The sequence below is a fragment of the Halictus rubicundus genome, chromosome 1 (genome assembly GCF_050948215.1).
Source record: "Halictus rubicundus isolate RS-2024b chromosome 1, iyHalRubi1_principal, whole genome shotgun sequence".
In the NCBI taxonomy this organism is placed as follows: Eukaryota; Metazoa; Arthropoda; class Insecta; order Hymenoptera; family Halictidae; genus Halictus; species Halictus rubicundus.
Genome location: NC_135149.1, coordinates 12,351,461 through 12,365,206, shown reverse-complemented (window position 1 = coordinate 12,365,206; position 13,746 = coordinate 12,351,461). Strand labels below are relative to the sequence as shown.

Genomic DNA, 13,746 nt, shown 5'->3' with positions numbered 1-13,746 from the left:
GACGGAGAACTAATACGAAGGAATTAGCAAGGAATTTTATTTTACAATTTTAGGGAAGAAGTCTGCTTGTTGTATCATCATCACTGGATTGTGAATCTTTATACACGTTCCAACTTGCATAGATTATTTTACACTAATCAGAAAGAAGTGAAAATGTGTTTTCTCGTATATTACGTATGTACAAGAGTCAATGCATAAATAAATGCAAAAACAAACGCACGCATTTTCTTGCATTTTGGATATTTACAAAAATAAATGCATAAAGATCCGCAGTCTAATTATACTTGGATGGCTTGAGACTTAAATGACAATGGAATACAAACAGCCGAAATGTCAACTACCATCTACCATAGCAAAATCGGGATTCTTCCATAACGTGACATAAAAATCTAAGCAAAATCTCCAAAAATCGAGAACCTAGGCTCATGCAGGACGAGATCCTTACGCGAGCCTTTCGCCGGGCCGATTGCCACCTCTGAGACGGTGTCCTTCGTCTGATGGAAACATGCCTGGACAATGGAGTGTCCAGATTTTCCAGTTTGCCGCTCAAACGTTTCATTTTCTTAGCCTGTAACGCCTTGTTAGTAAAAGCGACGTTCCTCGGAAGTAAGTACACGTGTTAATCATTGTATCCGGAAACGGTTAGTCTATAGACTGAGGAAGCTTAGGTCGTATTACTGAGGCAACACTGGTGTTAATAGTTCTCCTCAACCGTCGACAAATTAATTCAGACAGGCAAGTGATAGGGAAATCGTTGCCAGTTCGAGGAAAGCTCTGGGAGGGCTGACATAATCAGTTGCACTGCGGGTTGTTCACAGAAAGCTTCAATCATTAAATTCAGATCTAAAGAGGTAACGTTTCAATGTTTCGATTATGATGCGAAGAACCGAAATTTTGGATTCATTTATTGTTTCAAAACCCTCTGTGAACTCTTCATCGTCGATCAGATCGATCGACAAGACTCATGCTCGAAAGATCCTTACGATTTCTCAGGTGTTTTCAATTTCATTCATTGGTTGTAATTCGAATCCCTTCGAGATCGATTAGTTTAATGCGTGGAGCAATCTCGAGGAAGACTCACCGGTTTTCTGTTCAAGAACTGCGACTGCAACGCCAAAACATAGTAAAGCCAGAACAGCCTCAAACAGTAGCCGTAGATCAGCCAATCGGCGTTGTCCGTGTACTCCACGTCCCTCGGATCGCTGCAATTCGTCTGATAAATCGAGGAAAGGCCCAGATAACGTTGCCAAGTGCTGTTTAGAGGGATTGCCTCTTGGGGGACTTGGTTTTGGTAGCCGAGCAACACCAGGATGTGGAGCATCACGACGACCATCACGACCCTGCAGAGCACGGCGAAGCCTTTCCTCAGTTCCTTGTTGCAGGCCCACCAGGTGGCTGCTGCTAGGAACACCAGGAAGTAGAAGCCGGCTTCTATGGATGGGTTCAAGGACGACATGATGCATAGTGACGCCAGGACTACGTAGGTTCCGATACGTCCGAGGAAATTGATGATCTGAGGAAAGGAAACTTTTTTGAAGAAGTGGCAGATTTGCAGGAGCAAATTATTGAAGAGCTAAGAGAGTGGATAAGAATGTATGGATTAGGTTAGATCAGAGGTTGCAACCTAGTTTACCTTCGCAGTGTGGTCTTCAGCCCGTCTGGATGCATTGACTTTTCTAACAGAGGCATCGTCTTCCACGTCAGTGATGGGTCTTTTAGTTAAAGAACGACAGATGCAGTATATTGCGACGGTGCTGGGTAGTACAATTATTTCTGGGATCAACCAGAAGAATACCTCCCACGCAGATGCGCTATCTAGTCTTACGAAACCTAAGTGTCTGCACACTACCTCCAGCAACTCGCCTGGAAACGTTAAGCACGTGGTTCACAGTGTTGGAACGCAGTTAGTCTGTTTCTCAAGGTGGCAATCCCCTCCATGGTGCATGACTCCGCCTTTCCACCGAGTTTCCGCTTATGGGAGCTCGGTGGGAGTGGCGAAGATGGATTATGGCGGGGACACAACCTCCAACGAACGAGTAACAAAATACTATACAATCATTTCTGAATGTTCTTTCAGTTTTTGCTATTCGATAGTAGCCTTATCATTGAAGAAATTTATTTTTAACGGAAATTGTTAAGCACCAAACAAGTACTTTGACAGTATAATATGGAACAGGTAATAAATCACGATAAAAATCGCGCATAGTTTGAATAGATACAATCCTGTTATTTGTACAAAGTAATATAAAGTAGATCTATTGATAAAATGCCAGCAGGATCATAAAAAAAATTTGGTTTCCTCAGGAAAAGTGGCTATTTAGAATGCAGACGCCTCGTGTCTTACTTCTGCTTCTACTACAAATCAGTTTTAAGGATTTGTAAAGCTGCCAAAACGATCTTACAACCCAAGAAATTTGCTGGGAAGAAGTTAGAGGAGGTTCTGTTTATGGTCCCGTTGGATTAGCTTCCTTTTCTAAATTGCCTCTCACAAAATAGCATTTTAATGGATAAATGATGCACCTCGGTCTACAAGAAAAGAGATTGATTACGTACAGTTGTGGAGGAAGTGTCCGTAAGCAGGCAGCGCTAGCAACACTATCTGAAACGTGATTTGGCTGACTGCGGTGAGAAACGATAGGCCTATGCAGGTCTTCAGAAAAACACCGGTATGGCCTGCCATAGTGTTCGTGTCTGGTATTGGGACATGTGGCGAGTAGAACATTAGGCCCAAGTAGACTAGGGACAGTCCCACAGGCCGCCATATTGTACCTGTTTCGATCAAACAGCACAAAACATTCAACAAATTCTAAATCTTATTACAGTAAAGTAATGAAAAATAATGAAGATTTGTAATTGGATTAGTAGCGGTTCCCACCGATATACAATTATTTCTCTATATATGTCGCCAAGGGTTGGATGCTAAACGTCGCGGAATGATCCCCACTACCGCGGGTTAGCATTAGCCTGCGGATCTTTGTGCAACATTTTTTAAGACTTCGTTTTAGCATCAATTTTGTACAATTCTTTCTAAAGAATTGTATCTCACATAAAATCCGCAGTCTACTTATCACGATCAAAAGAAATTGTACAGACTCTCAAGCGAAGCCTATACTGATATCATCGTTTAACAATAACTATGACTAGAGCGCAATCTTTCCGAGCAATGGAAGGTTACGACCTTTTTCAAACGATATTCACTGTACCGTACAAGTGCATTCATTCCACCGTAATCAGAAAGAATTTTCCACTCGTTAAAAGGTCAGCGAGCCCGAAGACAATAAGGTTTGACATTTCAGCTCCCTCCGAATCTCCGGACGAGTTTCGACGATTCGCAAAACATTGCGAACACTCGTTTAGATTTATCGTTCTGCGCCTCTAAGCTCGCTCGTGCTGATAAACCGTGAATCATAGATACACAGGAAACACATGCACGCGTAATTAAATGGAACCAGTTCGCTCCAGGAGCGGTAATTGCTTTCGCTCCGCCGGGAGGCGTTAAGTTAATTAATCCCTTAATGAGCCCCTTGAAAGGAAGGATGTGTGTTCCCGTTTCTATCATCTTTTGATTTTAATATTACCGTTGTTTCGTCCAGAAAAATATTGATTTCTCGAATCGATTTCGCAGATTGTCCCATTTCCCTTTCATTTCCGGCGACAAAAACCACTTTCTATTCGGAGAATGCTTGCTATACACAAACGAAAAGCTTGACCAACTGCCAGGGAAACTCGGCTGCGCGTTCCAGCACCGGGAAAATGATCTCGTTCAGTTTTACTGACGCCGGTCGAAGAAATTCGTCTAGTTTTGTTGTACAAATAAATGTTTACAGATATGTTGAATTTTAAAGCAAGTGTACAAGAGTTTAGAGTAATTAAAATGCCGAGTGGGTGGATTTTTATTTGAGGAGAGGGTTGAAACGCCCTTTTAACCTTTCACGAGGGTGACTTTTCAATTATGAACGCTCGAGAAGACTCAACACGAAGAAAATAAGGTTGAAATTAGAGAATTTTGCCTCGATCAACGTAAACACGATGTTATAATACGATAAAGTAAAAAAAGTTGAGTCAAGAAAAGGATGGAGTATTAATTATCCCCAGTTAAAGGGTCAATTGAATCTCAATGAAGTAACCGGGTAATCGAGTCGGCCAGCGATTAATATTCGGTTAATCGCAAATTAATGGACCGGGTCTTTCGAAAACTATTTTCCTCGCGGCTTTTTAACACGGCCTCGTTAATGACAGAAACCGCGGACACCTAATTACTCCGTTGAGCCGCCGTGAGACGATAACTCGAGCGATAACGATAGCACGTTCACCGACGTCGTAATTCCCCCTTTTTATGCTGGGTGATTCGGGTCAACGGATCAAAGAAAACTTTCGAAATTGCTGTGGCAGAACAAATCTCCGTACGAACGAGAATTGTGCTCTACCAGTTAAAATTTCAGCGTCCTCCATCCCCGACGCAACACCGTTCGTAGATAAAGTCGTCCGTAGTCAGTCATCGAGTTGTTACTCTTCGAGAAACTAGAGTGTATTCGTGGGAAATTGACAATAAACCTGGAGTTTAGTAGTCGGTGGCTCACCTAATTATAGACGACGCCTGTAAACCGAGACCGAACGTGTCCCGGCGCGGCGCTGTCATACTGGCATCCCGACGCACTGTCCCGAAATTTATGTGTGTACGCATGATGGTCGAACTTCCGACCGCGTTCGGAATACTCATTTTTCATTCGGTTAACCGGAGAACCGCCAATTATGTTTGCTCGGGGCTGGATGATCCGAGAATTAATTGCTTATTGTCTGCGGGTGTCGTCGTTAGCGTTCCGTTACGAGCATGTTTAACGTGCTTCATTTCATGATCATTTTGTAGTTATTAATTTTAGTTTGACAATACAGAGGAGGAAAGCTAGTCAGAGTGACAGTAAGCGGAATATTACATTCATTTGTAGACACACAGCTGAAATAAAGTTAAAGATATGTTGAAAAATGTAAGTCACACTGAAGAAGCTAAACAATTTAGAACAGGTGAAACAGTGAAGAAAAAAATAGTTAAATATAACTGACTACGTGTTATATAAATGGGCTATTAAAATTGGAAAGTAGGTTTGTCCAGCTGAGCAGGATCAGCGGCGTCCTTCGAAAAGACACAGGAACGATTCTAACAGCTCAACGTGACGCATAGTGGCACGATCTAGCATATGCGGCCCGATGATAAAGCCCTATCATTAATGACGGTATTAAACTTCACACGGCAACCGAGTGGTCAACGTCTAGACTCTTAATGCCAATATCTGTCGATAATATTATCGAAAATTTTCCAACAGCTTCTGAATTCTCTAAATTTTCAGCTTTATAGTGGTCAGATATTATTGGGATAAAATTTAGTGTTTATGATAAATGATATGATAAATGATACTTCGGAGACATGATTTTAGGGTCGTGGTACGTCTCTCAATTGATTATTCTTCTATTTCTGGTTTCCACCTTGGAATCCGCACGGTCTTTCCAGTTTCTCACGATTCACTCGGCATGAACATCGACGCGAGCTCCGAGGTCATTAGTCGTTTCCCAAACACTATTTTAACATACTGATGTCATGGCGAGACGTCATCCGGCATTATTTTATCATTATAATTCAAGACTGTTCGCGTTCGTATAAATATCAAGACCATTTTCGATCTGTTTCGCAATGCTGACATAATATTAGCTACTTATCGACACCGGTTTTATCGCACGACAGCGACACGCGAAGTTTCCTGGCATCTGCCTATTGATAACAGTAATTCGAACAGAGCTTTCACGCTGCAAATCAAAAGTCTGAGTGACAGCCATTTCTATTTCTAAACTGGGAGCATGACACGATAATTCTGGTTTCATTATTATCCAATCAACGTCAATGGTGGATCAATACCGTCAATGAGTAGCATTCTCTTTTAGTTCAATTTATTTTGTATGTATCTAAAGTCAATTTAATTCAATTTCTTCTGCGAACAAGAACGTCACATTGGTATTTGAAAAATTCAATACTAAACCTACTCCTACGAGAGGTTATTGAATAAACTTCATTATGGAAGTACACGTTAAACGAGAATTCAATCCTCTCACTTCTACATAAGACAATACACAACAGTCATTCTTTGTGCTGAGCAAGTGCTGAAAGGTGTGCTGCACTGAATTCCATTTTAACGCTAGTCAAAATGACTAGTTCCCTAATTTTTTCTTGCACAATTACTGAAATTATAAAAATGTTTTCATCGCAAATTTTTTAACGAACTTCCTCGTTGAAACACATATTACAATAAAAGTTGTGTCAAGAATGACTGGATATAGTCTTGTGACTATTACAAAGCAATACACATCAGTCGCGTTTATTGCTCGGTAGTTCTGGTGTTAATAACAACCCAACTATTCCCGGGATTAATATAAAATTGTTCAATGTAGGATCAATATCTCAGAAAAAAAATGAAAATCCCGAACAAATGATATTCCTTAAAATTCTCCAGTAGAACCGGCTAGCTGCCAACCAAGGAATCGAATAACTTTATTTTTAGACATCGTGTGCCACCTGTCAGAGCACACACGGTACAAATATAGTAATCCGTCGAACCAAATACAATACCGCAGAGTCTCCAGTGAAAACCGAACCCGGAAATATCTCGTTTCGATACGAGACGTCGCGACGGCGGTGTCTCGCAACAGCAAACTAGATCGGAGAGGTGCTCGCGGCCAAGAAACTGATACAGGTGACATTATTTTCATTGCATCGAACACTTACATCCTGTCAGGACGGCCGGTAGAACGACCCTGAGGAGGGCCACGTTCAGCCAATACTTCGTCATGGCTCGATGAGCTCGGATGGCCTTTCACCCTGAAACAGAGAGAAACATAGGCGCTGGTAAAACGATCCAGGATCGAGGCTGTCAACATCTCGAGATTTTGCAGTGGCCGTGTCAGCTCGAAAGGAATCGATACGACCCTGCCGCAGTTGGATACCTTTAACCTCGTTTTGCGACGAGACAAGCGGCGTCGGCACCCTAAGGCTCGCCCTTCGCCTTTTATTACCCGAACCCCTTGCCCACCGATTTATGAGCTGTACCGTTCCATCTCCAAAAATTACACGGATCCGCCATTCTGGCGAACATAAACTTTTCTGGAAACGCGTCGTGCGAAGTGGTAACCCAAAAGAAGTCGAGGAAGAACCCCATTAACCGTGAGGAGTTGCAAAATAGTATGTGGGACATTCCAAGACAATAATTTTATGTTGATTATGTCTTCAAGATTAATATCAATTTTTCTAGGACGTGTTGAATAAAATCAGTCACAAAATATTAAAAAAATATTCTCTCGCTCATGTACAATGGAATATTAATAAAACAGTTTCCCTCGCCCCCTGTTTTCTTTAAACTCAACGTCAATTTTTCTAGGACGTATTGAATAAAATTTCAACCTCCAAAAATTGAAGACGAGCCCCTCGGTCACAAATTATCAAAAGTATATATTATTCTTTCTACGTAGAATAAATATCTTAAAAATTTAAATGTAAATTCTAAAAAGGTTGATGACGATGTTCCTCCAGTCCCAGAATATTAAAATGCTGAAAATATGATTTGTCTCCACTGTGGAATATTTTTAACAATTATTTTGCTCCTGCCTCGAGGATCGGTTTCAGAGTGCATTTGTCTGAACGGAGACTTCGTCTCTCGAAAGTAATACGTCGGAAATAAATTAGCTGTACTGACAAGTCGCTTACTCGCGAGATTTCGAATTGTTGAGGCGCCGCATGCTCCGTCGCGAGAGAAAAGTGAATTCGACGTGGCCTGACGAAGCGATTTTCTGGGGGACAAGAGCTTTCGGGCATCGATAAAAAGCGGCGCTCCCAGCTTAATTATTGGCCAATTACATGTGGGAGGAACTGGGATCCTCGGAAGGTGTGCCTATCCTGTTTCCAGAAACGTGGGTCCCCATCGAATACGACGGGGTTTGGGGTGAAACGTAATAATGTGGCTAGGGGCAGGAAGTTTGAGATCGATTCTATAAATAATGCTGAAGGGCGAAGCTTGTAAAAAATTCTATACTGAAAGCTGAAGCTTCCAAAAGTTGTACTGACAGCTGAAGATTGTAAAAATTCTACTGAAATTAACACGTTAACTGCCACATATCATTCCCAGAGATTCTTACAAAATTAGAGTAATTTAATTAATGAAAGGGAATGTTTGCGTCAACTTACTTTCCGACTGGCGAAAATTTGACAAAAATTTTAGAAATTTCTAATTACTACACTTTCCGCGATACTTTCGTTTTGAAACTCTACAATTGACTGTGGCACTACCCATGCTTACTGTAAACAGAAGCAGAAGACCAGGAAAGTCAAGTACAAACCATATTAAACAATAAAAAATAGCATCGCGTACTCCGAATTCGACCGCGTCAACTTAAATACCGACGCGACTGTATATTTAACTTTATCGGTGTTATTATTGTATTCTTTTACGTAATAATATTCTAGTGTAATTATATCATCGTAATTGGTATTGTTTACGACAGCTCGACATTATTCAATCGACGATTACGCTCTCGTAAGATTTTATCGTTCGTCCTTCCCATTCTTCCGTTGCTCGACCAAGATCAAAGATACAACTGAAGAACGTAATGGCACAATAAAACGATAGAACCATCATCCCGTACAGACAACAGAAAATGTATGTCTGATATACAATTTGCTGCTACATTATATCATTCTTTATCTTCGTTGTTCTATCAACGACGAAAAACGGGTGCAATTTTCTTGTATAAGATCTATGTTCGTAATTCGTTGCATCTCATGAATTTAACCCCTTAAGTACTGTACGCCACTATAGTGGCTTCCGTGGAGAGCATCAGTTTGAACGGTACGAACCACTATAGTGGCTTTTGTGCCGTCCTCGACCAGGAACGCCGTCCCTGGGAGGCAGAGTTGCGGACGAGCGCGCCGCACAGACAAAATCGGATTCAAAATCAAGGAACTTTCGATAGGAATGAGGTAGAGCGATGAGATTTTTTTTAAATGAAAGCTGCAACTTTGTAGAATATGGGAAAAATAGAGAGATTGTGGTACGAACGTTTTTTAACCTCGAGAAAATTCGTTAAACGCGCACAAATTCAAGAAAATTTTAGTTTTTCCAATACCACGCGCGGAAAACATTTTTTTAACATGTTATACATCATTTCCCATAGATTTTTTCACGCTGATTTCAAATCTGGTCTCAAAATTTGTATACGACCTCAGGATTTTGCAAAAAATAGATTTTTGTGACAAAAACTAATGAAGTCATTTTTTCGTTGAAATGATTGGATGGTAATAATCGCCCAATTTTTCCCATATTCTACAAGGTTCAGCTTTAATTTAAAAAAAATTTCATCGCTCTACCTCAATTCTATCGAAAGTTCGTTGATTTTGAATCCGATTTCGTACAAACTGCCCATTGTGCGCCGTACTAAGAGGACACGGTTGCACCCTCTTACAGGGAGAACATCGTATTACGGGCGCAAAAAGCCGGGCGACACACGAAAAGAAGGTAAAACGCAATGGGACCCGTCCCAAACGTTACTCGAGCCACCACGAAGTATTCACGATACTATTGCGTGAGATAAACACAACGAAAGGAAACTTGGTTGTCACTTACCACCGGCAGGATACTCGCGACTTTTCTTTCGGTCGCGATTACAATTTAGACGGAATGCGAATTTCTAAGGGTACGGCCATCGCAACAGTAACGCAAAATTTTGGTAGGCTCGGGAACGCGTAAGTGAGGCGTCCCCCACTCTTCTCATCTTTTCTCCTGCCAATCGCTGCCACAGTGGTCTGATAATTTTACTGGCCAAAAGTCAAAATGTCATTGAAACTTTCTAAAAGTTGGTAAATACGTGTTTTTTAGGGTTACTGATTACGAATCTCACACCAAAGATTTAAAATTCAAAATATCTGACTCAACACTGTGCACGTGTAGTCTGAAAATTCGCTTTTTGCGGTCAAAATTAAAGAGGCACACATTAAAGAGACAGACAAACGCCAAAATACTGAGGGCTTCTGTTTCTTCATTATCGTACAAGGTGGCAGGAGGTGGGCCAAATAACCCGTTCCCAGTCAGTAGTTGTCCAGTTTCGATATTTTTCAGCAAATTCCAAACAAAGTTTAATATTCTTTTCGATAACATTTGCTTCTTTTTTGTCTTAATGCATCTAATCTCACCTCGTTTGAGGGTTCTTCGTGCTGTCCACTGGCTTATTTGTATGTTCGTATCTTCTTTTAATAATTTTGCAGCCATATTGGCACTTCAAGCTTCACCAGATGAGACAAATCGTATAATCCTTCGTTCATCCTGCGGTGATAATTTCTTTGGTTTTCCTCCAACATTTAATAATATAGCTTTACAGTATTTTTTTCTTACTCTCTGCACTGTCGATTGACTAACACTGCAATTTTTCGCCGTCTTACGCGTTGACAAACCGTTATTCAAAAGAGAAATTACTTTTTTTAAACAATTTGGAGCAGTTGATTTCATATTTATTCTTACTTCACTTGCGTACTTTTCCGTTCGACTGACTGCGAAGAACTGTACACGTTTCTTCTAGATACGGACCGGTGCAAAACCGAGTCGATCTATTTTATTCGTCATTGCTAAACGAGGAGACATTAGTTATTGAAAAAAGTTTCTTTAGTTACTTCTAACTATGATAAAAATAATTATAATATTTATGTTTTGTTATTCTTCTATATTCCTAGCAATAAATAATGATTTACACAAAAGTTGTGGTTATTGGTTCAGTTATGCTCTTTACTGTATATAAAACATTCATCGAAACCTGTTATATTATGTTCTATAAAGAGTTCTTAGAATAATTAATTTCACTTTCAATTTTAGAATTTTGTGCTCACTACGAAAATTGAGGGGAAAATCGAGGGGAATACAATGTACCCCCTCTCTGATGACCAGAGTAATACGTGACACTTTGCGCGTGCGCGACACGTCACGTGACCAGTCTACGGTCTTAGTGGGGGACGTTGAAGTGTGCTCATGGCGGTGCAACGGGATAGTGGAAGGGGAAAAGGAGGGGGGAGGGGAGACAAATACCCAAATGGGCATCTTCTGGCTATACTGCTCGGGATACATTTCGTTCCCCATTTCTGACGAAATGCGCTATTATTTTGCTTCTTATTTTCTCTAACGTCTCTGCAACTATTATTCGGGAATTTTAGCTTCGGAGGGACGGTGGAAATTTTGCCACGTCACAACTGAGATCATAGTTGATTGGCTATTTTCGTTACGCTGAATAAAAACTTCCGGCGAACGGTTAGACACGTTATAATTTTTACCTTGCTTCTCGCACGGTTGCCTTGCGAGAAACATGACGCTGGAATTGTGTGATTAATGGGGAGGTTCGTTCCCATGGGTACTGTTACTTCGATGGGTGAATTGTCTTATTCTGCTGACCATGGAGGAGGCGGAGCACTCTCCTTTTTTGACAGACGACGCATTGACAGTGCGATCAATGCTGAAAGTATACTGATAGAATCCTGGGTTACGTGCAATGAGTCACCGAAGCTTTCGGTTATCAGACGTTGACTCTAGCCGAGTGATAGTAGAGTTTTTTTCGTTTCCCTTACCTGTATAATTTTTCAAGAAACTATCTTACATTTTTGTCCAGAAAATTGTCGCGACTAAAAGGAAAGAGTTGGAAAAAAAATTACACACTAATAATTTTTTGAAGGATAACTCTAAATGTGTGCTCGAAAAAATTGCTTCGACTAATAGCAAGGAGTGAAAGATAAACGTTCAGTAACAAATGTGTGGGAGTTGCAATGGTTGACCATCATTACAAAATCAATCACACCGGAGGTGGCGTCGAACGTTCATTCACTAACGATCCAGCACATCGCTCGTAACACCGTGCAACACTATGCATCATGCTCGCTATACGGCGTCGATTGTGCCTCCAGTACGACTGAAGCTAAAATTATCGGGATTCCGCGTTGCCTGTGTCATCGGCGTCAATTCGCGGTAACCTAACGAATACTAATCAAAACGTTGCAAGCAGAGATTTTTCCGCGAGCTACTTCCGAGTATGTATTAATTAACACGGGACTTCGATCACAGGCTGACAGATTGTTCGATCATGCAATTAGGTTGGGCCCACCAGCAAATTTCAAACCCTTGCCAAAGACGTGTGCTGAGTTATCTGTTTACTGACCGGCGATCGATAAGATAATAATTCATGTTTCTAATGTGGACACGGTTCTAGTTGCTCAGCGAAAGTTTCAGCCAAATGCAACAACAGAATTCAAGGAAATTCATTGAGATGAAAGAAAAAATGTTGTTATATCAAAAAAGTAAAAAGCACTGAATTATATATTATTTTTATTTTAAATTATTCTTTATTTAACGTTATGTTTATCTACAATGTCGTGATTTATCCATCGTTATTGAGCTGGCGGTTATAAAAATATTTACATCCTGTTCCAGCACAAAGGAATTAATGACAGATAACAGAGATATCGTTCCCTTTTATTAGATAAAATTGAATCGCAACCGACAGAATGTCGACAACGAGGTCGAACCCTAATGAATACTTATGTCATTTCGTTCGCACACATCCAGCTGGTTCAGTAAAAGCCAGACGACGCGCGTTGATTAGAATGCAACCTGAAGTGCTTGCCGGCTTAACTAATGCAAATGGACTCGACTGTCAATGGCATGTGTTCGCGACTATGGTTTCTCGGATCTCGCACAGTGCATTTGAAACGGTATTGATTTGCTTGCTCGCGTCGCTAAATTAATATTTAGTTTTTGGTGAGCTCGACGCTCGATGCATTTTGAAGGACTCTAGAAAATCGACGGTTGCAGAATAGTTGAGCGAAATGTTTCAAATATATTAGATTGCAGAATTCGAGAGAGAAAATTGAAAAATAACACTGCTGTCGCTATCAGCAAATTAATTAAAAAACACAGGCATAAAAGGAATGAGGTACAAAGTATAATAGCTACGTCCAAAAGCAGCGAACCGTTGTTATCTCTCTAAGCACCAGTTAATTAGCATAAAGTACACACGGCTGTATGAACGGTTTTTCGCCAAACAGCGCGGTGTAAAAAAGAGATATCGTGTCACGACACGAGGTCAGTCTTTTCCACGAATAATTACGTCTGTCCCGGGGATACAGAGCCGTTAGCTTTGATTCCCTAGCAGCGAGTCCCATTAAATTTCTCGGACACCCGTTTTACAAAGAAATGTGTACACATTGCGTGCGGCGTTGCGTGGGTGCGTGCCGCACGCGACAAAACGGCGGTTGATTAAGGTAGTGCAGAGAGAGCTCGTTACGCTTTTAGGCTGACCACAAGGTTGGATTTCTTCGTGGTCTGATGGGTGATCATGTACGATTAACGGGATAGTTAAATGTCTCCGATGACACGGGGACGTTGTGCTAATTCGAGCTCGTTCCGCGAAAAATCCAAACTTAAAAATCATATTTGCGAATACAATGGAATTAAAAATGTCCAAACCGGTTTTAGTTTTATTTTTAACCAGTAAAAAATGTAAAGCACGCTGAGTGCATCGAAAAGCGCATTGTCGCAGTAATTTCTATAAGAAACTGATTCTTCAATTTTCTGAAGAATGCAGAAACATTTTTGAAATCGTTAATCTGTCCATAAAGTAAATTGTCTTGGATTTTCAATCCGGCAGCAAGAAAATAATTATTGCATTGAATCATGTCTA

At 40.8% G+C, this 13,746-nt stretch overlaps 1 protein-coding gene across 6 annotated transcripts in view; it reads right to left on the bottom strand.

The window, feature by feature from the left end:
• The window catches only part of Piezo (piezo type mechanosensitive ion channel component), a 34,009-nt gene that overhangs the window by 17,644 nt on the left and 2,619 nt on the right, over positions 1–13,746 (bottom strand). For all 6 annotated transcript variants that reach the window (XM_076788157.1, XM_076788140.1, XM_076788167.1 and 3 more), the window contains exons 2-5: positions 6,773–6,865; positions 2,554–2,769; positions 1,634–1,863; positions 1,082–1,513 (exon numbers count right to left, since the gene is read on the bottom strand). In XM_076788157.1, the coding sequence (XP_076644272.1) occupies positions 1,082–1,513; positions 1,634–1,863; positions 2,554–2,769; positions 6,773–6,836 (942 nt within the window). In that variant the 5' untranslated portion in view covers positions 6,837–6,865. The remainder of the gene's footprint in view (positions 1–1,081; positions 1,514–1,633; positions 1,864–2,553; positions 2,770–6,772; positions 6,866–13,746) is intronic.